The sequence below is a fragment of the Podarcis gaigeae genome, assembly GCF_964106915.1.
Source record: "Podarcis gaigeae genome assembly, chromosome: 13".
Lineage (NCBI taxonomy): Eukaryota > Metazoa > Chordata > Lepidosauria > Squamata > Lacertidae > Podarcis > Podarcis gaigeae.
Window position 1 is genome coordinate 17689166 of NC_139689.1, and position 25459 is coordinate 17714624.

Below are 25459 nucleotides of genomic sequence, written 5' to 3' on the forward strand. Positions count from 1 at the left end.
CTACTTATGGAAGATGGAACACAATTCCCCTTTGTGGGGGCAAGACAAGAGGCAAAATAGCAACTGAGCAATCCAGCCTTCTGTGCCACCTGTTAATATTTCACCATCCTTACTGAGAAACAGGCCTAGTGTCCTTCCGCTTCCTCCAAACACACCTTTTTATTGTTCTTGGTAGCACTCACTCCAGCCCCAGCTTATTCTGATCTTCTGCTTTCCCAACACAATCCTAGTGGCCTGCCCTTCCATCCATTTCTTATACAATACATGCCTTTTTTAAATCTTCAGCTCATTAGGCTTTTCTACAGCTGCTCTGGCTTTAGGGGGGAAAAGGTCCCATTTTCTTCTCTCGCTGGCTTGTTTGAGATGGCTCCCGTTTTCTTCTCTCATTGGAATAGTGCCTTTAGTAACTCCTCCTTTCGGGATTTATCCTGGTCAATGCTGCAAATTCTGATGGAGAGTCATGGGAACAGGCAGTGGGCATAAGCCAGGGAAACTTATGTGCCCATCACACACTTCCAGGCCTGGCCTGGCCATACTTTTAGACAGGATAGGAAGGCCTGCCACAAGCAACTGTGTTTGTGGTACCATTAAGGGCAGCACATTGTTATGTATTTAACTTAATGTTCTTTTAGTAACATATTTGGGGGGCCCATTTGACCTTTCCACACCAGGCACAAAACCATCTGTATCCATCTCAGCTAGACACACTTATTTCCCCGTCAAACATTTCAGTTGTTCATCAGAAGACATTCAGTACCCATTTGATGGGTAAAATGTGAATCAGCTCTTAGAAAGGCAGAGTCTTCCATCTATCCTTTTGAGCAAATGTTTGCAGCTAGGCAAAAATTTGGCATTTGCTCTTACCTTAAAAGTCCTGTCACCGAGGCATGAATCACAACATTTTTTGTCCAGTTTCTAAAGATTACTGTGTGTGCGCGCACTTATATTTGTAACGACGGGATGGTTTCTTATATACATCCTACTACCACTTTAAAATATCTGTAGCAAAAATAATAATAATAACATCGCAACAAGTAGCAAAATTTGGGTGCTTACTAGAAACCATCTAGTAAAATATATATATTTTAAAACACTGGTGATCTTTCTATTTTATGCAAAACAATCCCCAAGTGGGTTTTGAAGGATAAACTTCTCCACAAAAAAATTTCATAAGCAGATTGACTTCAAATGTTTACATGTGCAGCGAAAACCTCTCCTAGTCCTTAAAAACGTTCACTTTTTTCTCCCCTCAGGAGATTTCCAGCACTTTTTCAGAGTTCCCTGCCTTTAAAGGGATTTTTTCTTTTGTAGTTTAAAAAAAAGAAGAAGAAGATCCTTCCCACCTCGTAAAGGGATGCACTTTTTCACAAAGATTTTTCTTAATCAATACAGTTTGTAGATGAAGGTACATGACTGAAGAGAATCAAGAAACCTCTGGCCTCAGCAGGAGGCAACTTCTTCTAAGGGCTTGTGGGGTTTAGGAGAAGAGGGAAGTTTGGGTTGGGGGTTTGGGGGAGGGTATGTGTAGAAACTGCAACTGGAATTTTTTATATATATAAAAAATCCCATTTATTGACTGGTTTGCATGTTTTTTGGAGTCTGTAAACAAATAAAAATAAAAATTGTGGGGCGCAATCCCCACGCACACCACTGCGAGGCCTGTGTCCTTTGAGCAGAGAGAACCGCTTGCCACTGTCACTCGGGAATGTCGATTACCAATTCATCATCACCATCCAGGGGGTCTTCGCCACTTCCCTCCCCGGTGTCACTGAACATCTGGTGGGGCACCGTACTGAGGATGGTGGGCGGCGGCAGCTTGGGGGTCCCGCGGGGCGAAGGGAAGGGCAACCCCACCACCACAGATGAACAGTCAGAGTGGGAGGTGGGGGGCAGCGGGAGCTGCAGTGGGGAAAAGAACAAGAAATTGTGGGTGGGAGAGTGAGCCAGGCAGCGCCAAACCTTTTCCTCCTGCATTGCACTCTCTAGTCCCACACAAAAAGGAGCAGCCCCCGTATGAAATGGCAGAATTTTGCGGAAATTTCCTTCCACACAGAGTAACACTGTACTTATTTTAGCCTGCCCAAGCCCATAACACTTGACCTCTCTTCTAGAACTTTCCAGGCTTGCTACCGAGAGCTTAGCGTTTATCCAGGATGTGTAAGGACAGGATGAGCGAGCCTTCCAATAATTCACAATGTTGTACGTAGCACTGAGACCCATCCAAAAGAACCTCCCCCTTCTGCCATGCCCCACATCGTTTTCTTCTTAAAATGCCTCTGTGTCTTTTGGCTAAAAGGTGCCGTATTGATGGGTTCAAACAATCCCCCAGAACAAACAAAAACTGTTCTGTGAGAGACAGTGAAATTTCCCAGCGGCTCGCTCAGAAGAACCCTCTACAATTCTCAGGGTTCCCTGAAGAGAAGCCATGATACCACAGAGGTTCAAAATGAGTTTTAAGTTGGCAGTGTAGTTGCAGCTTCATTGCTTTTCTATGTTATTATGCCCTACTGTGTTCAATGAGAATAATTCAATCTACATGTGCATAGAAAACATCACAATGTGTTTACGTGTATATATAGAGAGAAACACACCCAAAATTACATTCTATTCTCCCCACCCCCAGATTATATTGAAATACAGCAATATGAGCCCCAAATTTAATTCAGTCCCCTACATTCAGACTTCAATCTGTCCACTTAGTGGATTGCAGACACCCTCCACCCCCCACCCACCCCCGACACAATCTAGATGGTACCTTGAGCTTGCGGGGCCTTTGGGGCCGCCTGGCAGAGCGGGTGGCGTTGGCATCAGGTTGGGGGGGCCCAGGCTCAGGCTCTAGTGCCAGGTAGTCAGAGGGGAAGGGAGCATAAGGGGGTGAGGCCAGCTGGGTGGCAAAGGGGTGGAGGCGGGGTGGGGAGATGGAATAAGAAATCAAAGTATGAATGATGAGCATGCAAGCCCCAGAAAGGGGTTCTGAGTAAGAAGCCACACACATATAATTTGAGAAATCTATGCCTGGAAGCTTGAGCTGACCAAGCATCACCACCGATCGTCTTAAGATCAGACCAGAAGGTCACCCAATCCAGCCCCCTCCCAGCAACTCATGTTCAGAGATAGCGTGCCTCTGAATCTGGAGGTTCTACATAGCCATAGCAGCTAAGTAGCTTTTGGCAGACCTCTCCCCCCTCTGCAGATTTGTCTAAACTTTTCTGAAAGCCACCTGAGCTAGTTGCCATCACACCCCAGCGGCAGGGGACTCCATAAGCCATGGCACGTTTTGTGAAGTAATATTTTCTTGGGTCGATGCTGAATCTCCTCTCCATCATTTTTACTGGGTGAGCCCAAGTTGTAGTATTATGAAAGGGGAGGGGAAAGTCTCTCTCCACTTTCTCCACTCCACGTGTCATTTTATAAATCTCTTACCACAGCCTTCCCTATATTGGTGCCTGCCGGAAGTTTCAGATGACAAGTCCCATCAGCCCCAGACTTGGTTAGTCACCCCCCTCCACCCACCCCCCTAAAAGGCATAAAATTTTAGCCCTTCCTTGGTAGAGGAGGGGTTCCCAGTTTCTTGATCATTTTGGCTACCCTTTTCAAGCAAACGTCAAGCCTTTGTTGAAATGGGCCTTCTCCTCTTTGAGGGGACCAGATGTGCATACAAAACATGACTGACTACCCAAACACATAGCTCAGACCCAAACACTGCATGGGTGTGCATTATTATACAAGGTGTAGGTAACTAAACATCACCCCACCCCCACCCCGCAGACCAGTATGACAAACTCACTTCTCCCACCATATTATGCTATCTCTGGCCAAGGCAGAGAGAGGTTCCATTTCATGTCTATATAGCATGTTAGCAGCCACAAATAAATGCTGTAATAGAAAATAATGAAGCGAAATGGAGGTGGTATGGGGAGGAGAGGGTGAGGAACAGCCTTGGGCGTTCTGACATCCATATCCAATGTCAGTTCTGTCCTTGAAGTTAGGGAAGCCATTTTGAGAGAGAGGCCCAGAGTACTTGTGGCCATAATGAGACATTGTTATCCTGCCAAACTCAGCAGTAGTACCAAAGACACCAGAGTGGCCATTTTGAATGCTGCCCAAGAATCTTAGCCAGAGTGGGCAATGGCATTCAAGCGTCTGTCAGCGCAGCCATGGTGGACAGTACACAAGATGAGCGCCTTTGTTTTGTCTTGGCCTAGGAAAGCAATGGGAACTTCATTGCCACTCTAATCCCTGACACCATTGCCTCATCTCTATGGTAGGCCATGTTAAAGGTCTGGTTAGCTCAACTAAAACCTAGCCAAACCATCTCTGATGTTTGAAAGGGACCTTATCCAAGGCCATATTTACCCCACACGTTTAAAGCTCTAGGATGACACTTGGAATAGTCATGGCTTCTTCCCCCAAAGGATTCTGGGAGTTTTGTTAAGGGTGCCGAGAGTTCTTAGGGAGCCCCCTATTCCCCCCTCAGAGCTACAATTCCCAGGGTGGTTTAACAGTCAATCCCTCTTTCCAGGGATCTCTATCCCTATCTCTCAGTGCTTTAAACCTACGGGGCAAAGGTGGCCCAAGTCTTTTCCTAGTTCACAACATTTGAAGGCAGTGCCTGCAAGGTTTGACTTGAGCAGCCCTATCCTACCCAGTCCTTTTACCCAGACAGAAATGGAGTTACTCACAGAGGTCAAGTAGGGAGATGGCGTCCCTGAAGCCGGGAGCCCAAAGCCGGAAGTTGGCTGGAGGGAAAGGCCTGAAGACGAAGGGGATGAAGCGCTGCCAAGCTGCGGACTTTGTTTTCTATGAGTAGAAGGAGAAAGGAGTTGCCATGCGGATGAAAAGTTGACACGAGCGCAAGCCACAAGGCCAGAGCACCTACGGGCATGGCTTGCGCATGGTGCCAAAGAAATCATACTGAGTGGCTCAGTTTACACGTCAAACATGCCTATCATTACTCAATTACAACTGGATTTATATCCCACCTTTCCCTTTAAAGAAGCCCAGGGTGTCAAAATAGTGAATACTTTTTTGTATTCTAAAAAATAAAATAAAATTCAGAGTTGCCACGAACAGTGTCTTTCAGCTATCAAATGTTCAGGTAAAATTTCTTCTGGAAGTCAATACTGAGGGAGGGAGACACACCTCACCAGAGAGGGCATTTCACAGACTGGGAATGGCCTCTAGAAAGACCCATCATGGGTCAACACCAACCAGGCAGCCCCCAGTGAAAGCACCAGCACCACCACGGCTATATCTGCTGATCATGTCTGTTCTCCACTTGTACTGGGAGGAACCAAGACAGAAATAAATATTGGTTTGGTTTGGTTTGTTACGTATTTTGTGTTCTCATTTTGAATTTTTATGCTGTAAACCTCCCTGCAATCTTCGGATGGAGGACGGGATATAAATGAAATAAATGAACTTGAAAAAAACAAAAGCCATAATAGCTGGCACAGGGTTCAGTCCAACCTTGGGATTATGGTTTGTTTTGCTCCAAAAAAAACCACCACCAGTAAGCCAAGAACAACAAAACTTGGCTCGACCGTGGTTTAGTTGGGAGCGAAGAAAACTACTGTCCACGGTTCAGGAATAACACAAAGCCAGGAATCATTGTTTATGTTTCCTCCCAGCATGTCTGGGGTAGGGGAAAGCAGGGGTGATTTGCTCATGCACCGTAATGTGTGGTTTATGGCTTACTGTGGCATACAATGGACGATCAGCAAAACAGACATCTTTGCTTCCTGTAAAGATCACCCCCTAGCATATACAGTGGTACCTCAGGTTACAGACGCTTCAGGTTACAGACTCTGCTAACCCAGAAATAGTACCTTGGGTTAAGAACTTTGCTTCAGGATGAGAACAGAAATTGTGCATTGGCGGCACAGCAGCAGTGGGAGGCCCCATTAGCTAAAGTGGTGCTTCAGGTTAAGAACAGACCTCCAGAACGAATTAAGTTCTTAACCCGAGGTACCACTGTACATAAAAATGGCCCTGCAAGGTCATGTAGGAAAACAACATGTACTCTTTTTTGCTTCCTAAAAAGGGAGAGCATTTTGAAAACTGGCTGAACTTGGCCAAACAGAAGGATTCTGCCCATTGGGGAAGCCCACAGGATATATCATCCCGTAGTTTGTGGCACTGATCCTCACCCTTCATCTTGGAGACCAGGGCTCACACACTCACCTCTTTAGGGACTGTGGCTCTGCCCCCTTGGGGACCTCCCCATCACTATTGTCAGAGGAGGCTGTTGCCTCTGAGTCTGAAATGAAAAATTAGTTTCAGTCAATCTGAATACCAACGTTCGGCTGAGGAACTCAGGTACCTAACGTACATGGGGGTAATTTTATCCATACAACGCCCTTGCGAGGCAGGTTAGGCCAAGAGACACAATTTGGGCAAGATTATCCCATAACCTTCAAGGCTGAGTGGTGGATTTGAATTCGTGTCTTCCCAGCCTAAACTCATGCTGCTTCACTGATTCATGTGACCATCTCCTAGCGCAAGAGCTCTTGCCCCAGATCCTCCTCATTTTGGGCCTCAAACTGCAGACATTTAGGATTAAGCTATAATGTCCTTTCAAATGACTTTTAGCTACCAGTCTTTCTACCACCACATTTATTGAATTATACGCTACCATGACATAATCATGATACTGCTTTGTTATTTTGCACAAGGCTGTTACTGCTGCTGTGGAAACAACATTTCATTTTCTTCCACTTCTTTGCACATGTCCAAGACAGTGTGGGTGGGCTACCCTCCCCAAAGCACACAACCAGAAGAAAGTCGTGAGCCTTGAATTACCTGAGGATTCTTCATCCACGTTCTCATACTGGAGCAGGCGATCAAGCAGAAAACTGGAAAACAGGAAACGACCAGGAGGAGATGAAGCCACAATCTCAAATGCAACACTTAATTTCTAAGTGGAGAATGTCTGAGGCCAGCACTCTGCCACCTGCCTCAGAAGCCCTGCTCTTCAAACCCAAGTGGCACAGAGATTGCGCCAGAAAATTCAGCAGCAGAAGAAAGGCATTCTGCACATACACTGAGGCACTTTTCTCTATTTTTAGGGCTCAAAGTCTCAAATTCTGCTCTGGTATTGAAAACAAAGTATGGATCTCAATGCTAGACATCTTTGACATAAACTAAGTCCTGCTGCTACCTCAGATATCCTGTTCCTGCTCCCTCCCCACCATTTATGGAACAGTCACCTTTTCAAGGCAAGGCTCGCCTGCAACATTATTAGCAGTTTTTCAGGCAGAAACCAAACAGGTGCAGTTTTCCCTATCATGAGATGCATTGATTTCCCCCTGTCACATGGCTTTTAAGGACCCAGGAACCCTTCCCAAAAAAGATGGCAACCCTATCTATTATTTATTTGTTTGTAGAATTGATATCCCACCCTTCATCACTAAAATATTTCACTTCTCCTGCACCAGGTCCATAGGCATCTCTCAGTGTCAGCGCCACAGCCTCCCCCATCATCTCCCCATTCTGCACCCCCTCTGCCCTTCTCTATCGCATCAGCTCACCTTTTATCCCGTGAAACTTTTAAGAGTTTCCTTTGCGCTTTTCTCAGTTCTTCCTGGAAACATTCTTGTTCCTGAGAAATAACAAGAGAGACCATGCAAGTCAGAAGGAGACTTTAAAACAATATTAATATTACAGTTTTATTCATACTGAACAAAAATTATTTTGTTGTGAATAGATGTAAAGGTGGGAAAATATAATTTGTTAAAATTTTTGTTTTGGAATTTAATCTTAGGGAGGAAGAGAGGAGACCAGTTGGTTGAAGGAATGCAGGTCGGAGCGAAACAGTACAAACTTAAAGCCTTTGCAGATGACCTAGTTTTGACCCTACAGGAGCCAGAATCTAGTACGAAAAGAGTATTACAATTGATTCAAGAGTTTGGTCGGGTGGCGGGTTTTAAATTAAATAAGCAAAAAACTAAGGTATTGGAAAAGAACTTGACAGTTACAGAGTCAGAAAGGTTTCAGAAGGAGACAGAGTTAAACGTGGTTAAAAAGGTAAAATACCTAGGGGTGAATATAACAGCAAAAAATTTGAGTCTATTTAAGGACAATTATGAGAAATGTTGGTCAGAAATTAAGAGAGACTTAGAAAGTTGGACAAGACTGAAGCTTTCCTTGTTAGGCCGAATCGCCGCGATAAAGATGAATGTATTGCCAAAAATGTTATTTTTGTTTCAAACTTTGCAGATTGTGGACAAAACTGAGTGCTTTCGGAAGTGGCAGAGAGATATCTCCAAATTTGTCTGGCAGGGCAAAAAGCCCAGAATTAAGTTTAAGATATTAACGGATGCGAAAGAAAGAGGGGGCTTTGCCCTGCCAGACTTAAAGTTGTACTATGAATCAGCAGCTTTCTGCTGGTTAAAAGACTGGCTGCTTCTCGAGAACACTGATGTATTAGATTTGGAAGGTTTTAATAATGCTTTTGGTTGGCATGCATATTTATGGTATGACAAGGTTAAAATTAACAAGACTTTCAAGAACCATATTGTCAGGAAAGCAGTGTTTAATGTCTGGACAAAATACAAAGACTTATTGGAAAATAAAACTCCAAGGTGGCTGTCACCATTGGAAGCTAAGGCCCGAAAAAAAACTCAATATGGAGGCCAAATGGCCGAAGTATTGGGAAATAATAGAAAAAGATGGAGATAATTGGAAATTGCAGAGTCAGGAGAAAATGAAAGACAAAGTGCGAGACTGGTTACATTATGCTCAGATTAAAGAAGTTTTTAAACTTGACAAAAAGTTAGGATTCCAGGTGGAAAAATCGAGGCTAGAAACGGAATTGTTAGAGCCTAACTTCCTGTTAAAATGGAATACACAAGATGAAACGGTTAAATCGGCTATGATAAAGTGGGCACAGGACATTGGATATAACATCATGTTTGAGGACTGGGAGAGGTTGTGGACTATGGGGCTGAATTTTACTGCATGTAATGCTTTGAAAGAGAATGTTATGAAAATGATATATAGATGGTATATGAACCCAGTCAAACTTGCAAAAATGTACCGCTTGTCTGATAACAAATGTTGGAAATGTAAAGAAAATGAAGGAACATTCTTTCACCTCTGGTGGACTTGCCCTAGAGTGAAGGCTTTCTGGGAAATGATATATAATGAGCTGAAAAAGGTGTTTAAATATACCTTTCCTAAGAAACCAGAGGCCTTCCTTCTGGGCATTGTCGGCCAGAAGGTGTTAAAGAAGGACCGAACATTCTTTATGTATGCAACAACAGCAGCAAGGATACTTGTCGCTAAGCATTGGAAAACTCAAGATCTACCCACACTGGAAGAATGGCAGATGCAACTAATAGACTATATGGAACTGGCCGAGATGACTGGCAGAATCCGAGACCTGGGAGAAGAGACGGTGGAGGAAGACTGGAAGAAATTTAAGACTTATTTACAAAAATATTGTAAACTGTATGAATGCTGAGAAGGATGCCAGAGTATAAAAAACTTGGCACCATTAAGCTAGGTGAAGTGAAATATGAAGAGAAGCTAAATTTAAGAAAAGGCAAAGTTTGGGAAATTTTAGGTTATATTTTAATTTTTGAGATTTGAATTAAAGTTATCTAAATTAGAGAAACAACATCGGAAAATAGATAATAAGAACAGAAAAAAGGGGATATATTTGCTGGATAGAAATTTATTGTCAGGAATGCAGGAGCGGGAGATGTGAGGGAGTCCAAGAAGTTGAGAAAATTATGTTAAAAGATGTGTCATATTATATTGTTTCTTTGGTATTGTAATTAAGATAAAAACTATTTATTGAAATAATATTTCAATAAATATTTTTTTTAAAAAAAAAATCTTAGGGAGGAAGCTGGGGAAAGGGGAGAGATTCCACCCCCCTTCACCTGAAATTAGAAATGGTAGAAGAAAAAATTCCAAAGTTGAAAGAAACCAGCAAGGTCGTAAGTCAAAAGAATATACTGTAAAATATGAATTTGACGATTTGATTTCAGAATTTAAAAGAGAATTGTGCGAGATAAAGGAAAGTGTTGATATAACAGCTTCTCAAATCCGGGAAAGTACTAATTTACTTTCAGAGGCTGTGGGACAACTTAAGGAGGTGAACATACAAACCACTGAGGTGGGAAAGGTTGAGGTGGTAGGCTCAAGGAAAAGGGAAAGTAAAGGTGATCCACAGTCAAAATGGCACCTCGTGTGAATTGATCTGGGAAGATTTTACTTTGATGGAGACAAAACAGAAAGGAAGGGGGAAAGGTATGAGAGGCTACTATATGTGGTGGCAATGTAAAGTTATTAAGAAGGCCTGGGAGGGAACATATAAAGATCTGAAGAGAATGTTGAAAATGACCTTTGTTTAAAAAAATAGAAGCTATGATTCTGAAAGGTACAGGACTTAATGGATTTACTAGGCAAAATACTTTGTTACTGCATCTGAGAGTGGACACCAGGCCAAGACCAGCCCATCCCCATAGAAGGAAGAAGTCACGGCCAAAGAAGATTGGTAAAATAAATTACAGTAATGAACTATAGGACATATTAGACAACTTGAAACCCAAAGGACATTGGTTTTCTCTTTTAAATAAGGGAAATGTTTAAAGCATAACCTTGTAAGCTTTGTGGATAGGCTTTTACATTAGTTGAACTTTTAAAAGTCACTTGTAATAAGATGAGTAAAGTTTAAAAATTGGATTGTTAAGAATCTAAGATTTTAAGGACGTGCTTGAATAAGGGTAAAATAATGGAACCGGGAGAGGAAGTGGAAGGAAGTCTATTAAGATTATGGTCTAAATTTTTGAATGTGAATATTATTATTGTTTTTTATTTTGGTTGTTTTTGGAAAATTAATAAAATGTTCTTGAAAAAAAGAAAAGAATGCCAACCCGTTAGTCAGCCATTCTGGAATTAATTGCAGGACAACAAAGTGTGATTTTTGCAAGCTCTTGTGATAACTAAGAGACTTTTATTTTGAACCTGAAAGGATAAATACCCACCATCTATTACGGAATGGTCCAAAGACCCTAAAACTCTTGCTACATTTGAACACACTTTTTAGAAATGCAAATCTCGCTTGGATATATTTTGGGCATATATTGAGCTATACGTCTAAACTAAAATGTATTGACAGCTACTGTATCATTAATGTGAGCTGACAGTGTTTTTCTTTTTCTTTCCTTTTTCAAACTATCAAATCGCTTAATCAAATAATATTTATATACCAGAGGGAAGGGGTGCTTTTTGGATTTCTACCAAAGGGTCAGCTCCCAAAAATCATCACGTTTCACACTAGTCTTATATTCCTTTGTTTCATAGAGATTCCTTGCTGTTCTGCTGGTTTTAAAATGCCTTCACTAAAGGACCAGGTGCGCAGCCTGGGAGTCATTTTGGACTCACAGCTGTCCATGGAGGCGCAGGTCAATTCTGTGTCCAGGGCAGCTGTCTACCAGCTCCATCTGGTACGCCGGCTGAGGCCCTACCTGCCCGCAGACTGTCTTGGCAGAGTGTTGCATGCTCTAGTTATCTCCCGCTTGGACTACTGCAATGCGCTCTACGTGGGGCCACCTTTGAAGGTGACCCGGAAACTGCAATTAATCCAGAATGCAGCAGCTAGACTGATGACTAGAAGTGGCCGTCGGGACTATATAACACCGGTCCCGAGAGATCTGCATTGGCTCCCAGTACGTTTCCGAGCACAATTCAAAGTACTGGTGCTAACCTTTAAATCCCTAAACGGCCTCGGTCCTGTATACCTGAAGGAGCGTCTCCACCCACATCGTTCAGCCCGGACACTAAGATCCAGCGCTGAGGACCTTCTTGCAGTTCCCTCATTGTGAGAAGTGAGGTTACAGGGAACCAGACAGAGGGCCTTCTCGGTAGTGGCACCTGCCCTGTGGAACACCCTCCCATCAGATGTCAAGGAAATAAGCAGCTATCCTATTTTTAAAAGACACCTGAAGGCAGCCCTGTTTAGGGAAGTTTTTAATTTTAATTTTATTTTATTTATACCCCGCCCTCCCTAGCCAAGACCGGGCTCAGGGTGGCTAACATCAAGTATAAAAACCAATGATTAAAATACAACTTAAAATGCAGCCTCATTTCAGTGGAAGCCCAGATCAAAAACTGTTTGCGGGGAGAAAACGTCAAATCTTCACCAAGGCCAACCATCCAGACTGGTCCTACGTGGGCCAGAAAAAAGCCAGGGAAGTCCTCAAATAGGGGTTCCATCACAGAAGGAAAAGGAAAGAGGGGAAGGGGATCAGGCTGATTCCAAACCAAAGGCCAGGTGGAACAATTCTGCCTTACAGGTCCTACGGAAAGAAATCAAATCCCGCAGGGCCCTGGTCTCATGAGACAGAGCATTCCACCAGGCTGGAGGCCTGGTTAAAGCTAATCTAACTTCCTTAGGGCCTGGGACCTCTAGAGTATTGCTATTTATGGACCTTAAGGTCCTCCGCGGGGCATACCAGGAGAGGCAGTCCCGTAGGTATGAGGGTCCTAGGCTGTATTGTTTAATGCTGTACTGTTTTTAACACTTGATTGGGAGCCGCCAGAGTGGCTGGGGAAACTCAGCCAGACGGGCGGGGTATAAATAACAAATTATTACCATTACTGTATTATCTTTATTATTATTATTCATTGAATGTACTGTACTGTAAATGTTTTAACTGTGGTGAGTTGCTCCCCAGACTGAAGAGCAGGATATTAAATGGCTATAAGAAAGCTCTTCTCACACATTTATCTTTTTTTTAATGCTCAAACAATAACCCTGCAAAGTAGGTTAGCACTATAAGCTCCCACATATTGCTCACTCTTAATCTACAGCTGCCTATCACAGCGCTCATGGTAAAGATAATCCCCAGAAAAGACTCCCAAACCTAGCACACACCCCTCCACGTCACACTAGGTTTCGAAAGATGAAATCCTAGGCATGTTTTTTTTAGGGAACAAACCCCACTGAAACCAACCCCGCTCTCAGCTCTCTTACAAGTGAGCAGGCTATCCAGTCTCGATCCAATCAAGGTTTTAAGATCTACTCGGATCTCCCTATAAAAACCAAAGCGTGGGTTGATTCAACAGATCTTAACCCGGGGCGCCCCACGTGCTCTCCCCCCCCCCCACGAGACCAGGATGCCCACAATGTTTTGGACACATGGAATCGGAAACATGTTGACACGGCATAACCCTCGGCTCCCACCCTGTTTCTCACTCATTCTTAACTCGCTCCGCCTGCAAACGTAAATATTGCCCCCTCCTTCAAAAATAACATGACCTGCTCCCCCAAAAGTCCTTCCCTCCGGTGCCTCCCCTCTCCTCACCGCCCCCCCCAGCTCCTCACATAGATCAGGAACTTCAGCCTCCTCTTCAAGGCCCTGTAGCGCCTTTTGTAGCCCCCGCTGCCAGGATCAGGCTCCCCCGCCCCGTTCATGCCCACCTGGGGGAGCAACTGGAGGCAGGAACTGAGACTGGGAAGAGGGAGAGCAAGGAGGGGGGGCGGGGGAAAGGTTACAGTGGAAGAACTACATTTCCCGGTATGCTCCGGAAAGAAACTTCAGCAAAGCGGATAGGCAGGACTACGACTCCCAGCATGCCTCGCGGCGGGAGGCTCTTTCCACAACAACCAACCCCCAATTTTTTTTTTATTATGTGAAGTCCCTATTATTCAGACACGTCATGGGAGCTTTTGAGATGCCCAAATTCAGGGAATTAAACAAAGGGCAGCGCTGCGTAATATAAAGACAACGTTTCCCCCATTGGACGCGCGTTCGCTTGTCACACCCGGAAGTACCCGCTGCCGCCCCGTTGCTACGGGCACGTACGCGTTGCTAGGACTACGTTTCCCGTCAGGCCCGGCGACGCCGTCGAATCCGCTCCAATTGGCTCATTTGCTAACCCATGCGAACCACGCCTCCCGTGCCCTGCGTCGCTCCCCTATTTCTCCACCCGCCTCCGTGAGAGGCTCCTCCGGTTGCTGCTGCTGCGGTCGCTGTTACCCGGGACTACACTTCCCAGAAGGCCTTGCGGGGAGAAGGACCGCTTCAGCTCGCAGAAGCCCGTTGGCGGGAAAGGATGGCAGCGGATCCCGCGGAGCTGCAGAGGATGGAAGCCTTCGTCAGGGCAATTTTCCAGGAAAAGCCCGACCTCAGGTGAGAGTCCGGAGCTGCTCAAGGCTTCCGGCTGAGGGGGCGCCTGCAAGGCTGAAGCCGGGGCCGGCGGCCTTTGGCCCTGCTTTTGGCGCTCGGGACTAAGGAAGACTGGGGTGCCCCTGAGCATCTGCAGAGTGCGTTTGCCTCGCCGCAGAAATAAACCGCACAGCCGGCCCCTTTCGCGTCGGGGAGGGCGGTGGGGGAAAGGCTCTTCCTCGGGAATGGGTGTGACGCGAGGAAAGACTGAACCGCTGAGCGCACACCTGCTGGCACCTTTTGCCATGAAGATCTGGCCTCCCTGGGAGGAGAAGGTCGTGGTCAGTCGCTGGCCGGGGGGTGGGTGGGGGTCCAGGATGTCCCTCTGAACTGGTAAGGACGATGGATCCTGAATCTCTTTTACAAACTTGCACCTATTGATACACAGATGCTCTATTGACATCTTAACAGATACATGTCAGACCAGTTTTCCAGGGAGGGGTAAGGCCCCTACATGCCAAGCAATTTTATCTATTAGCAGAATTTACAGGTGAACTATTTTGGGGGAGGTATTCTCCCTCATCTCCTTCCTTCTACTGCAGAGAAATACTTGAGGTTATTTAAGAGACTCGAAATGGCTTCAGAATTGCTCACTACATCTTTTCAGAATATGGTTTATATACCTATGTATGTGCATCCACCCTGCGTATTTTGAACATTTATTGTTTTGACATCTTAGAGTTGGGGGGGGCGCGTATACACACACAGGGTGGCGCTGTGGTCTAAACCACTGAGTCTCTTGAGCTTGCCAATCAGAAGGTTGGTGGTTCGAATCCCCGCAACGGGGTGAGTCCCTTTTGCTCTGTCCCAGCTCCTGCCAACCTAGCAGCTCAAAAGCACGCCAGTGCAAGTAGATAAATAGGTACTGCTGCGGCGAGAAGGTAAACGGTGTTTCCTTGCCCTCTGGCTCCTGTCACGGTGTTCTGTGGGCAAACGCTGGGTCCCTCGGCCTGAAAACAAGATGAGTGCCGCAATTCAATAGCCGCCTTTGATTGGACTTAACTGTCCAGGGGTCCTTTACCTTTTTACCTTTCACAACATAGGCCAGTTCTCTGGTAACAAGCCCAATGTCTAGGATGAGGGAGCCCACAGACACCAGCTGTGACCATTTTGCTGAGGTACCTTTAAGTGCATGTTGCGTCTGTCTCCCATCGGGAGGTTGTGGACATGTAAAACCCTACGTGGCTTAGGACCTACTGTACATACTCTGTGCATTGCCTGCTCCCATTTAAGCCTGCCCGTCTGTTGTATTTATCAAGCACTTGCTATAATAATAATAATAATAATAATAATAATAATAATAATTTTTTATTTATACCCCGCCCTCCCCAGCCAAGGCCGGGCTCAGAGCGGCTTACAAGCAATAATAAAAACAAGATGAATGATTACAACTTAAAAACAAAAATAAAATACAACATTAAAATAATTGAACATTAAAATATTAAAATGTAGCCTCATTGCAGGAGGAGAAGGAAAAGAAAGGGGAAAAAAGAGAGGGAGGGAATCAAATTGGCTCCAAGCCAAAGGCCAGGTGGAACAACTCTGTCTTACAGGCCCTGCGGAAAGAAATCAGATCCTGCAGGGCCCTGGTCTCATGAGGCAGAGCGTTCCACCAGGCCGGAGCCAGAGTTGAAAAGGCCCTGGCTCTGGTTGAAGCCAATCTAACTTCCTTAGGGCCTGGGACCACTAGGGTGATGTTATTTATGGACCTTGAGGTTCTCCGTGGGGCATACCAGGAGAGGCGGTCCCGTAGGTACGAGGGTCCTAGGCCGTGAAGGGCTTTAAAGGTCAAAAGCAGCACCTTAAATCTGACCCTGTACTCCACCGGGAGACAGTGCAGCTTGAAAAGCACTGGGTGAATATGCTCCCATGGCAGAGACCCCGTGAGGAGCCTCGCTGCAGCATTCTGTACCCGCTGGAGTTTCTGGGACAGCTTCAAGGGCAGCCCCGCATACAGCGAATTACAGTAGTCAAGCCTGGGGATGACCGTCGCATGGATCACTGTGGCCAGGTCGGGGCGGGAAAGGTAAGGGACCAACTGCTTGATGCGGCGAAGGTGGAAAAATGTTGCCTTGGCTGTTGCTGTAACTTGCGCTTCCATGGAAAGGGAGGCGTCAAGAATTACACCCAAACTCTTAACGGAAGGCAATGGCACTAATTGGGCCCCCGCAAGAGAAGGGAGTTGGTCCCTCATCCCCATGCCATCCCAACCTAGCCATAGGACCTCTGTCTTCGAAGGATTTAGTTTCAATCGGCTCCCACGAAACCATCCAGCCACAGCTTCCAAGCATCTGGTCAGTGTGTTCGGGGCCGAGTCAGTGTGGCCATCCATCAGCAGATAGAGCTGAGTGTCATCGTGGAAACACACAAGAGGGTGCTCTCAGGACTGGCAGATCAATAATGGAATGCCCTCCTTTCTTAGATTTAACAGGTGCCAACCCTGTTGGGCTTTTGATGCCAAATAAAAATGTGTTTATTTGTCCCAGATTTTTGTTAATCCGTTCATTGGTGCTGGAGATGGGCATGCTTGTCTTGCTGGTTCCTTGTGACTTGGTGGCTGTTGATATTTTATTATTGTATTGTTTTTATATGCGTTGGAACTGTAGATGGAACTTGAACTGGAAATGAAATTAACAGTGAATGTGTGGCTATTCAACAAAAGCCTCATTCCTCACCATTATTGCTGTTTCTTGCAGCACCCTCACGAATGCTATAATCCGGAAGAAATATCTCCTCCATGCCGGGCGGGAGAGTATGGCTGAAGAGCAAAAGGAGCAACTCAGGCAGCTGGTGGAAGTAGAGTTGAACCGGATGGAGGTGCGGGCAATGTTAGCGGGCAAAGGGCAGGGCAGGGCAGCACTTTCGCTGGGAGAGCCAGCCGGAGGAGAGGAAAGGTGTGCTGTGCCGCCAGAGGCAGTGAAAGGGGTCCAAATGGTTAAAGCTGGAAACTTTTCATTTTGATGTCATTCTACAGGAGGATGATTCCATGAATGCCGTAGAGTTCATGGCAAAATTCAAGACTCACATCAAGTCCATCATCCAGAAGCGACCTCGCTGTGACTCTGATACCCCTGGCGAGGAGTTAGAAATCCAAGAGCTCAAGAAGCAGCGAACTGGATGCATACCAGGTACATGACAAGGTTGCAAAATGCTGTCCTGTATGCAAATGCTCCCTGGCATAGTCTTGGTCTCTCGCTTGTGGAAGGGTCTTTCTTAAGGTTGGTTTTCACAATTATTTGTAAATAGCAGGCTGACAGTTTTTTGGGAAAGATGACTTTTCCCACCTGTTTACTATCCTTTCCTTGTGATATGCAGCTACAGGGGTGTATCTGAGACTCTTGGAGCGTGTGTGTGTGTTCTGTGCATAGTGGTCAGCCTTCCCTTTTTTTGTGGGAAATTCCCTTATTCCAGCACAGTTTCCTGCTTCTATCCCAGATTGTTAGATATCCCGTAGACTGTCCCCAGGACAGGTGAGGCTGCTGATCCCTTATTTTCAAGGCTCCTGATCCCTTATTTTCAAATCTTAAAGTTGACAGCTATGGTTCTGTGATTGTTTAAAGCAATTGCACAGTCCATGAGGAAGTGCTGCTTCTTGTCTGTCCAGTATGCACTGCTTTCAGTTTGCTTTCTGGCAGGAAATTGCTGGGACCTTCCTCTGAGGGACATGCAGTCCAGATAACGGGCTGATAGCAGCACATAATTGAAATCAGCTTCTCTTGTTTTAAAAATCCACTTTGTTTTGTCTTTTATCCCACACTGAAGCCCTTGCATCCATCACTGATGGCTTGCTTAGCTTCAGCCAGATTCCTGCATCATAGAATTGTAGAGTTGGAAGGATTCTGTTAGTTATGTTGAGAATAACCTTAATGGAGGTCTGTGTCAGCTGCATTTTTATGTGTAGAGAAAAAGGGCTTTCACAGAAAGCACGTGGTTGCCTCCTTTATAGGATCTCTGCCACTTTCAGAACACATTTTTTAATGTATAAAAGAATGAAAAAGCTATATGCCCATGGAACACTAGCATGTCTCTTAATTATCAAATTGCAGCGAGTTTTTCATGTAAGAGGGAGCATTCATTTGTGTTTTCTGAACACACATTACCTCCGCCACTGTCAGCTTTCTCCTCCATAGGTAGATCCCTGTCCTGGCTTGAGCCTAAAAACAGGCCTCGCGGGGAGGAGGAGGCCATAAGGGAAGCACCACATCTTCTGAGTGTAGATTATGGTGGCCTGAGGCGGTGGAACATTTCTGGAATATTTGCCTGGAACTCACCTTGGCACTACTACAGTGCCATGTCATACCCACTCTGCATTGGTGCGAAGTCAATTGTTTAGTGGGGCAGCACCTGCACTTTGGAACTCCCTGCCTCTTGAGATCAGGCCGACGTCTTCACTGTACGCTTTTTGGCGCCTGCTAAAAACATTCTTTTTTTTAGACGAGCTTACCCAGATGCTTGGAAAGCTGAGGTAATTTTGATCTGTTTTAGTATTTTAACTCTTGTACGTTTTAAAGTAGGGCTGTGAACCTACTTTATTGTTTTATCTTTTTGAGGTTTGAGGTTTGTTTGTTTTTTACAGTCAAGTAGTGCATAAATTTTATGAAATAAATAAATAATAAATACTGAGTCTCTAAGCACTTTTAATAAACACTTATCCTTTTTAAAAAAGTAATGTTACTATTTTTCCTTTATTTATGATATTTCAGGTTTGTAATTCTTCTCTCACCAGTAGAAAATAGGACAGTGGGATATTGTTATGCTCCACTTTCTTGAAGGCAGTAAAAACACCATCCTTCTCGGAGGCTTCTAAGTTGCCCCTCTGCAAGCAGCAATTCGTTTTTTCTGCCCTTGCTTGAAGCAGGCCAGTTTAATCACTGGTGTTCTTCTGGCCTTTAGCTACTGTTTTCTTGTGAGTGCAGTTACTTTGTGTGTGTTTGGTTTGCCCTTTTTTGAGGGTTTTTTCCTCAGCAGGTTGTTTTTTGCTTGTTATTAGATGGATTTTTACCTCTGATCACCGTAACAATTCCTACTCGCTTTCCTCTGTGGTGTTTTCTCTTCTCTACTGTTTGCTAAATTAATTCTACTGAGTTGGCAAAAAAAAATAATGGGTTTTTTATTCTTTGCTTTTAAAAAAAAATTCAAACAAACGTTGAAAAGAAACAGGGTGGGAAATAATTTGAATTAAAGTCGGACAAGGGTATATTCCTCATAGTGGGTTGCTATGCATTACAGGGCTATGCTATTATGGAGGGGGCACACGTGACCCTATTGGCTCCAGCAGCAGCAGTTGCGACAACACTGGGGATGCCTGGTCGCCTGCAGACAGTTGTTAACTTGCCACAGGTGACCAGGTAAATTTCCAGCCAGGTAAATTGATTAGTGCCCCTTCTCAATATCTGTCATGTTGCTCACTTTTTAACTTCCAGAAGTCAGTTCTGATGATAAAGATTCTGGGATTGATTCCAAGAAGATACCTAAGCATGTTGGAGCTGGGAAATCTTCTAGCTGCTCCGACCAACAAGATTCCGGAGCAGAAGGGCAGGCTGGCGGATCTGAGAGCGATGGGCAAAGTGCAAAGAAGAGAAGGAGGAAACGACCCCAGAGGGGGAAAGGTAGCAAACCAAACAGGGGGCAGCAGAGCAGGAGACAGAGAGAACGATCAGGGAGTGAGTCGAAGGAGACAACAGAAGAGGAACAGAGCGACCTTGAAGAGATCAGAAAACATAAGGCAGCAAAAGGCCAAAGAATCGAATCAGAGAGTGACTCTGAACAAGAGCTGAGCAACTACAAGACCCAGAAAAAGAAAGGGTTTGGCAAAGAACAGAAGCTGACTGAGACAGCGGGCAAAGGAAAGAACAGAAATATGGATGAGCAAGGGAGAAAAATGGAAGAAGAGTCGGAAGAGGACATGGAGCTGCCCAAGGCACGAAAAATGTGCAAGGGGGTAAGAATTGATGGAAGTGAGAGTGAAGAGGAGATGAAGGGCAGTGGTTCCAAAAAGGCTCAGAACAGGCCAAGACAAAGATGTTTGAAGGCTCAAGAGGAGAGTGAGGGTGAGGATGAGGATGAATCACAGAGCGATTCAGAGGATGAGAAGCCCAGCAGGCAAAACAAGATGAAGAGAAATAGTAAACGAAGCAGGGAAAGTGTTAGGGCAGAGGAGCTGGAGAGGGATTCAGACAGTGCCGGAGGCAAAAGTTGGGCGAAGAAGGAAATGCACAAGGCAGCTAGGAGGACAAATGAGACATGGAGCCATAACTCAGAGAGCGATTCTGAAGATGATGGGGAGTTCAAGAGGCAGGCCAGCAAAGGAATGAAAAAGACGCAGAAGAGGAAGGAACTGGAGGAGAAAAAGCAGGGAGAGCATAAGCCTCCCAAGCAAAGCACAAGCAGGGAAGAATCAGAAAGCGAGAGAAATGAGCGTAAGAGCTCAGAGCGAAAAAGAAAAGGGACCAAGGAGCCCAGCAGTAGTGAAGATGAATCGTGCAGTGAGACAGAGGAGATGGAAAGGGGCAAAAGCAAATCCAAGATGTCTGGGAGCAGTGACAAATCAGAGGATGGGTCGGAAGAGCGGGAAAGTGGAAAGTGGAGAAAGAAAAGAGAGCTTAAAAAGAAGGGCAAGAGTGTGTCTGGGAGTGAATATAGCTCAGAGGAAGAATCGCTGAGAAAGAAAGGAGAGAAGTCCCAGAGAAAGCATACCGTCGCTGAAAAAGATCTGGAGACGGATTCAGAGGACAGTGGAAGTGAATTGGTGGGAAGGAAAAAAGGCCTGCAGAAGACTGGGATGCAGAAGCCCCAAAGGAGGGAAGCGAGTTCAAGCTCAGGAGATGAAGATGACCCCCGTTCTTCCAAACGCAAAGGAAAGGTAAGGAGATCTTTTCTTGGCAATGCCAAACACTTATAGCTCAGTACAATTGCGGGCACAGTTTGTCCCCTCTCTCCCTCCCCCCCAGCATGTTAAGATATTCCCAAGATTGATATTTACTCAAGTCTTTTGTGTTCTGGGTGGCAGTTCCAGCACCATAATGTGCTGGTCAGTGTATATTCAGCCTGGCCGTGGAGTGTAGCCTGGCATGAGCTTTTGCTCTCGAAAGTAACCTGAATCATTGTGCGAATGTCAGGCACGCAGGGAGCACAGAGTTTGGGGATTAATGGCCAGTGGGGGCCCTCAGTCTAAGCAGTCTGCCCACCTTTACTCTTTCCTTTTGCTTCTATATCACAAATCAAATTTGTGCGTGTATTTTAACTATGCATCCAGCCTTTCAGGATACACATCCTTCCCAGGCATTTAACTTAAGACCATAGGAACAGAGTCTCAGACCAGTGGCCCATCTATCTCATTGTTGTCTACATTGACTGGCAGCAGCAGCATCTGCGTGGAGAAGCTGGGGATTGAGCCTGGGAATCTTCTACGCAAAAAGCTAAGGCTCTTCCACTAGCATGCGGCACCCAAAAGGGAATGTGGCTGGAAAAGTTTCCCCTCCCTTGCAATAAGGCACAGCACGTTATTTTAAAGGAATGGCTGCATTCCTTTTTTGCGATCTCTTCCCCATTCCCCACCTGCTGCAGGACAAAGAACATCCCTCCAGGAAGAATGAGGAGCACTCTTCAATCCGACGTCTGAAACGCTACATCCGGGAGTGCGGTGCTCATCGGAATTACAAGAAGCTGCTTAGCGGTTGTCACTCCCGCAAAGCTCAGTTGAAGGTGCTCAAAGAGGAGCTGGAAAACCTCGGTCTGAAGGGTAGGTGCAAGTTGCATGCTTTAGGCAGAAACTGGGAAGGGCAGGGAAAGCCTATTTTCAAGGGGAGGAGGGAGGGAGGGAACTAGGGGTCAGCGCAGCACTGTGTGTGCTTGCTTCCAAACCCCATGTTCAGACCAAGGAAGTTGTGGATGCTGCAACCAGCCTGTAGGAGTTACACACACACAACCCATTTTCAAAGTCAATGGCTGATCTTGTGCGATTATGGAAAGAGCTGTTGGGAGTCCCGTGACCACACACTGCCTTCACTACTGTAATTCCTACTTAGGGGTCCTCTGGTTCAGAAATTTAAACAGGTGTCTCTGGAGACTATCTTTTACAGCCTTAAAAGCCAGATTCTTTGCATGATTCTTTGCATGATCCTTCTGGCTCAGAATTGGCTGCCAGTGACTCTCCCGCACTTTAGGCGGAGCACTTTTCCAGCCCTAACTGGCGATGCCAAGGGTTGAAGCGTGGACCTTCTGCATGCAGAGCATATGTTCTGTCACTGCACTAAAGCCCTTCTCTAGTTTCTCCCATCCATCAAGGTTTCTTTGGTTTGTGAGACTTGAAGAGAACTTGCTTTCCTCACTGCTACATCCCCACGTGAATGAAAAGCTGCCCCTGTTTGAATTTGTACCCATCAGGCTCTTTTAAAGGCACCGTACCTCAGGGAGGAAACTACAGCAACATTTTTTTCAGAGTGTGGCTATTTTTCAGTCTTCCCCTTCTGAGCACAGGGGGACGCTTGCCCACGTGTCTCACTTCTTGGCCTGTGTTTTCCCTCCCCTTTTCTCAGGGGCACCATCTCTGGCCAAGTGCAAGGCCTTGAAGAAGAAGCGGGAAGTGGCCGCCGAAATTGCTTCGCTCGATGTCTGCAACATCATCGCCACACAAGGTAAAGGTGGGAGGAGCCAAAGAGAAGGGGCATAGCTAGTGGTAGATAGGAAGAAACCTGGAAACTTGAACTTACTGATTTCTGCCTTTGTTTTGCATGTATTTGAGCCTACCTGCCCCACGCAGGGTGATATCCAGTTAAGTCACACTGAGAGCAGGCCCACTGACATCCGTGGATTTAAGATACAGTGGTGTCTCGCAAGACGAAATTAATTCGTTCCGCAAGTCTTTTCGTCTTGCGAGTTTTTCGTCTTGCGAAGCGCGGTTTCCCATAGGAATGCATTAAAAATCAATTAATGCGTTCCTATGGAAACCGCCTTCAGACCAGGTCCGGGGACAGTCTGTCCCCCGACCTCTTCTGAAGGCCGGCGGGGGGCGAAAGTCTTTGCTTCCCCCCCGCCTGCCTTCCCGGGAGAGCGGAGAAACGCAGAGCTGGTCCTGGACCTCTTCTGAAGGCGGGCGGGGGGCAAAAGTCTTTGCTCCCCCCCGCCTGCCTTCAAAAGCCATCCGGGATAGCGGGAAGCGCTTCCCTTCTATCCCGGACTGCTTTTAAAATGCTGGCGGTGGGGAGCAAAGCCTTTCGGCCCCCGCCGGCCTTCCTGGACCTCTTCTGAAGGCCGGAGGGGGGGGGGAGGCTTTGCTCCCCACCACTAGCATTTAAAAGAGGTCCCCAGAGATTTCCCTATGGGCTTTCTTCTTGCGAAGCAAGCCCATAGGGAAATTCGTTTTGCGAAGCGCCTCCAAAACGGAAAACCCTTTCGTCCAGCGGGTTTTTCGTCTTGCGAGGCGTTCGTCTTGCGGGGCACCACTGTACTAAAGCCCATTTGATTTCAGCGCTCCCACTGTGCGATTAACATTTAATATCGCGCATCGTCTGATGGGAAAACTGGAAATCAGACGTGGGGCTTGTGATATGCTTGTTCCCAATCTTGGATATTCTACTTTTCTAACTGATGGTCGTTTTCTTCCAGTCTTGTTTTTGCGTCTTATTTCTGACCAAAGGATGCATGGCAACCATTCCTTTTGGTTATCAAGTAAATACTACAGATATTCCAGTTTCTTTTTTCTTTTTCTTTTGCATGCATGCATGCATGCATGCATGCAGGGGCAGGGAGGGAAAAAGGGCACAGGTGTAAGAAAAATGATGGTAGACTTCTAGGGGTGTCGTTTAGATGCGGGGGGAGTGAATGCTGTAAGAGGGGAGAAGCCTAGAGGGGTTTTTGCTTGAAGGCATGTGCTTCACATCTTGTGGTTGTGAGCACAGAGTAAGTGGGCTTGGTCCATGGAGCCCTACAAGTGTCCTTAGAGCTGCAGCTGTTGCCTCTTCATGTGAAACTCTTTTCTGTCTCTCTCTCTGCCCTTTTATTCACACAGGCCGCCCAAGGCGTCAGAACGTCTGGAGTCTCTACAGCAAGCCTAAGCAGCCCAGCTCCCCAGAGGATTCACCCGTCCACAGTCCTATTAGGGACTGGTCCCACCTTAAAGGTGTCATCAGTTCAGATGGGGAAAGCAATTGACTCCAGGGTTGGAGGGAAGCGTAGGCATTCGTGGATTGCTTGTTGCCCTAATTTTGAGGGAAAGCACAAGTTGGTCTGGCCCTTACAACCAAGAGAGGGCTTCGTGGTGTTTATGGCCCATTTTACCCCACTCGACATGCATGACAAAACAAAGATAATGTTAATATTTTTGTTGCTGTTTCCCCATCACCAGCATGAAAGGCGGGGCAGAAATGTCTCTGCTGAGGGCAAAGGTTCATCCCTTCCCAAAAACATTTGTACTCCTAAGGGAGATGGGCAGAAAGAGAGCACCAGTTCCTTCAAATAGCTGTGTTATAGTTGAGGTATGGCCACCTTTCCCCTATGACCCTTCTTTCCAAGAGTAAACAAGAATCCTAAACAAGAACACATGCAAGAGTATATTGCAAAGGAGTGGATGTGGGGCTTCATTTCCCATGTGGTCTGGTACCTTGCCTCTTTTCATATTTTGTGGCATTTCTCTTCCCTCTGGGCGCCTCCTAAATGAGAACGAAATTGATTCACTTGGTTAGAGGACAGATGTGCCTTTGCAATGTGGATCACATTTAATTATGGATGTTTGTTCTGGAGATTTTACAGCTAAAATGTTTTATATTTGTTAATAAATGTTGGACTTTCTAAGTGAGACTTCATACACGCTCCCGTTAGCTCTTTTCATGAACGTATAGGCTGAGTAATTCACCATAATCCAACAACTGATGCAGAATCCATCAAAGTGTCTAAATTATTGCAGCTTTTCCTAAAAGGGCAAACTTCTAGATCTCGTAGAACCAGAGGCTCTGGCACAGGGGTCAACATCCCTTTTCAGCCGTTGGCTGGTCCACCGTCCCTCAGACCATGTGGTGGGCCGGACTATACTTGGGGGGGGGGGGGGAGATGAACGAATTCCTATGCCCCACAAATAACCCAGAGATGCATTTTAAATAAAAGCACACATTCTACTCATGTAAAAACACGCTGATTCCCCGACCATCCGTGGGCCAGATTGAGAAGGCGATTGGGCTGGAACCGGCCCATGGGCCTTAGGTTGCCTACCCCTGCTCTAGCATATTGGGAATGGAGCTTCTGTGGCTGCGTAGCTCTTCCCCCTGTGACATGATCCCACACTG

At 45.9% G+C, this 25459-nt stretch overlaps 2 protein-coding genes across 3 annotated transcripts; one reads left to right on the forward strand and one right to left on the reverse strand.

Annotated features, from left to right (window-relative positions):
* Positions 1-1543: 1543 nt before the first annotated feature.
* On the reverse strand, positions 1544-13556 carry INO80E (INO80 complex subunit E). Of its 2 annotated transcripts, XM_083707557.1 has the most exons (7): positions 13337-13551; positions 7530-7600; positions 6802-6854; positions 6184-6259; positions 4683-4800; positions 2756-2884; positions 1544-1899 (listed from the first exon to the last, which is right to left on the reverse strand). In XM_083707557.1, exons 1-7 carry the CDS (start codon positions 13424-13426, stop codon positions 1696-1698), a joined length of 741 nt encoding a protein of 246 aa, XP_083563683.1. In that variant the 5' UTR covers positions 13427-13551; the 3' UTR covers positions 1544-1695. The 2 variants fall into 2 exon arrangements, with proteins under 2 accessions (XP_083563683.1, XP_083563684.1); XM_083707558.1 differs by lacking the exon at positions 2756-2884 and having other exon boundaries at positions 13337-13556.
* Positions 13557-13938: 382 nt separating this feature from the next.
* HIRIP3 (HIRA interacting protein 3) lies at positions 13939-24977 on the forward strand. The gene is made up of 7 exons (XM_083707398.1): positions 13939-14144; positions 16877-16997; positions 17155-17308; positions 19604-21042; positions 21747-21921; positions 22718-22816; positions 24190-24977. Exons 1-7 carry the CDS (start codon positions 14068-14070, stop codon positions 24330-24332), a joined length of 2208 nt encoding a protein of 735 aa, XP_083563524.1. The 5' UTR covers positions 13939-14067; the 3' UTR covers positions 24333-24977.
* Positions 24978-25459: the final 482 nt, after the last annotated feature.

What these genes read in the sequence shown, in the direction of transcription:
- INO80E (XM_083707557.1), bottom strand. Translation starts at nt 13,426, where the DNA reads ATGAACGGGGCGGGGGAGCCTGATCCTGGCAGCGGGGGCTACAAAAGG. An exon ending in GGCTGAAGTTCCTGATCTAT is followed by an intron (nt 7,601 to 13,336) that starts GTGAGGAGCTGG and finishes GTTATTTCTCAG; the next exon opens with GAACAAGAATGTTTCCAGGA. An exon ending in GAGCCACAGTCCCTAAAGAG is followed by an intron (nt 4,801 to 6,183) that starts GTGAGTGTGTGA and finishes TTCTACTCATAG; the next exon opens with AAAACAAAGTCCGCAGCTTG.
- HIRIP3 (XM_083707398.1), top strand. Translation starts at nt 14,068, where the DNA reads ATGGCAGCGGATCCCGCGGAGCTGCAGAGGATGGAAGCCTTCGTCAGG. An exon ending in CTTCCAAACGCAAAGGAAAG is followed by an intron (nt 21,043 to 21,746) that starts GTAAGGAGATCT and finishes CACCTGCTGCAG; the next exon opens with GACAAAGAACATCCCTCCAG. An exon ending in GGAAAACCTCGGTCTGAAGG is followed by an intron (nt 21,922 to 22,717) that starts GTAGGTGCAAGT and finishes CCCTTTTCTCAG; the next exon opens with GGGCACCATCTCTGGCCAAG.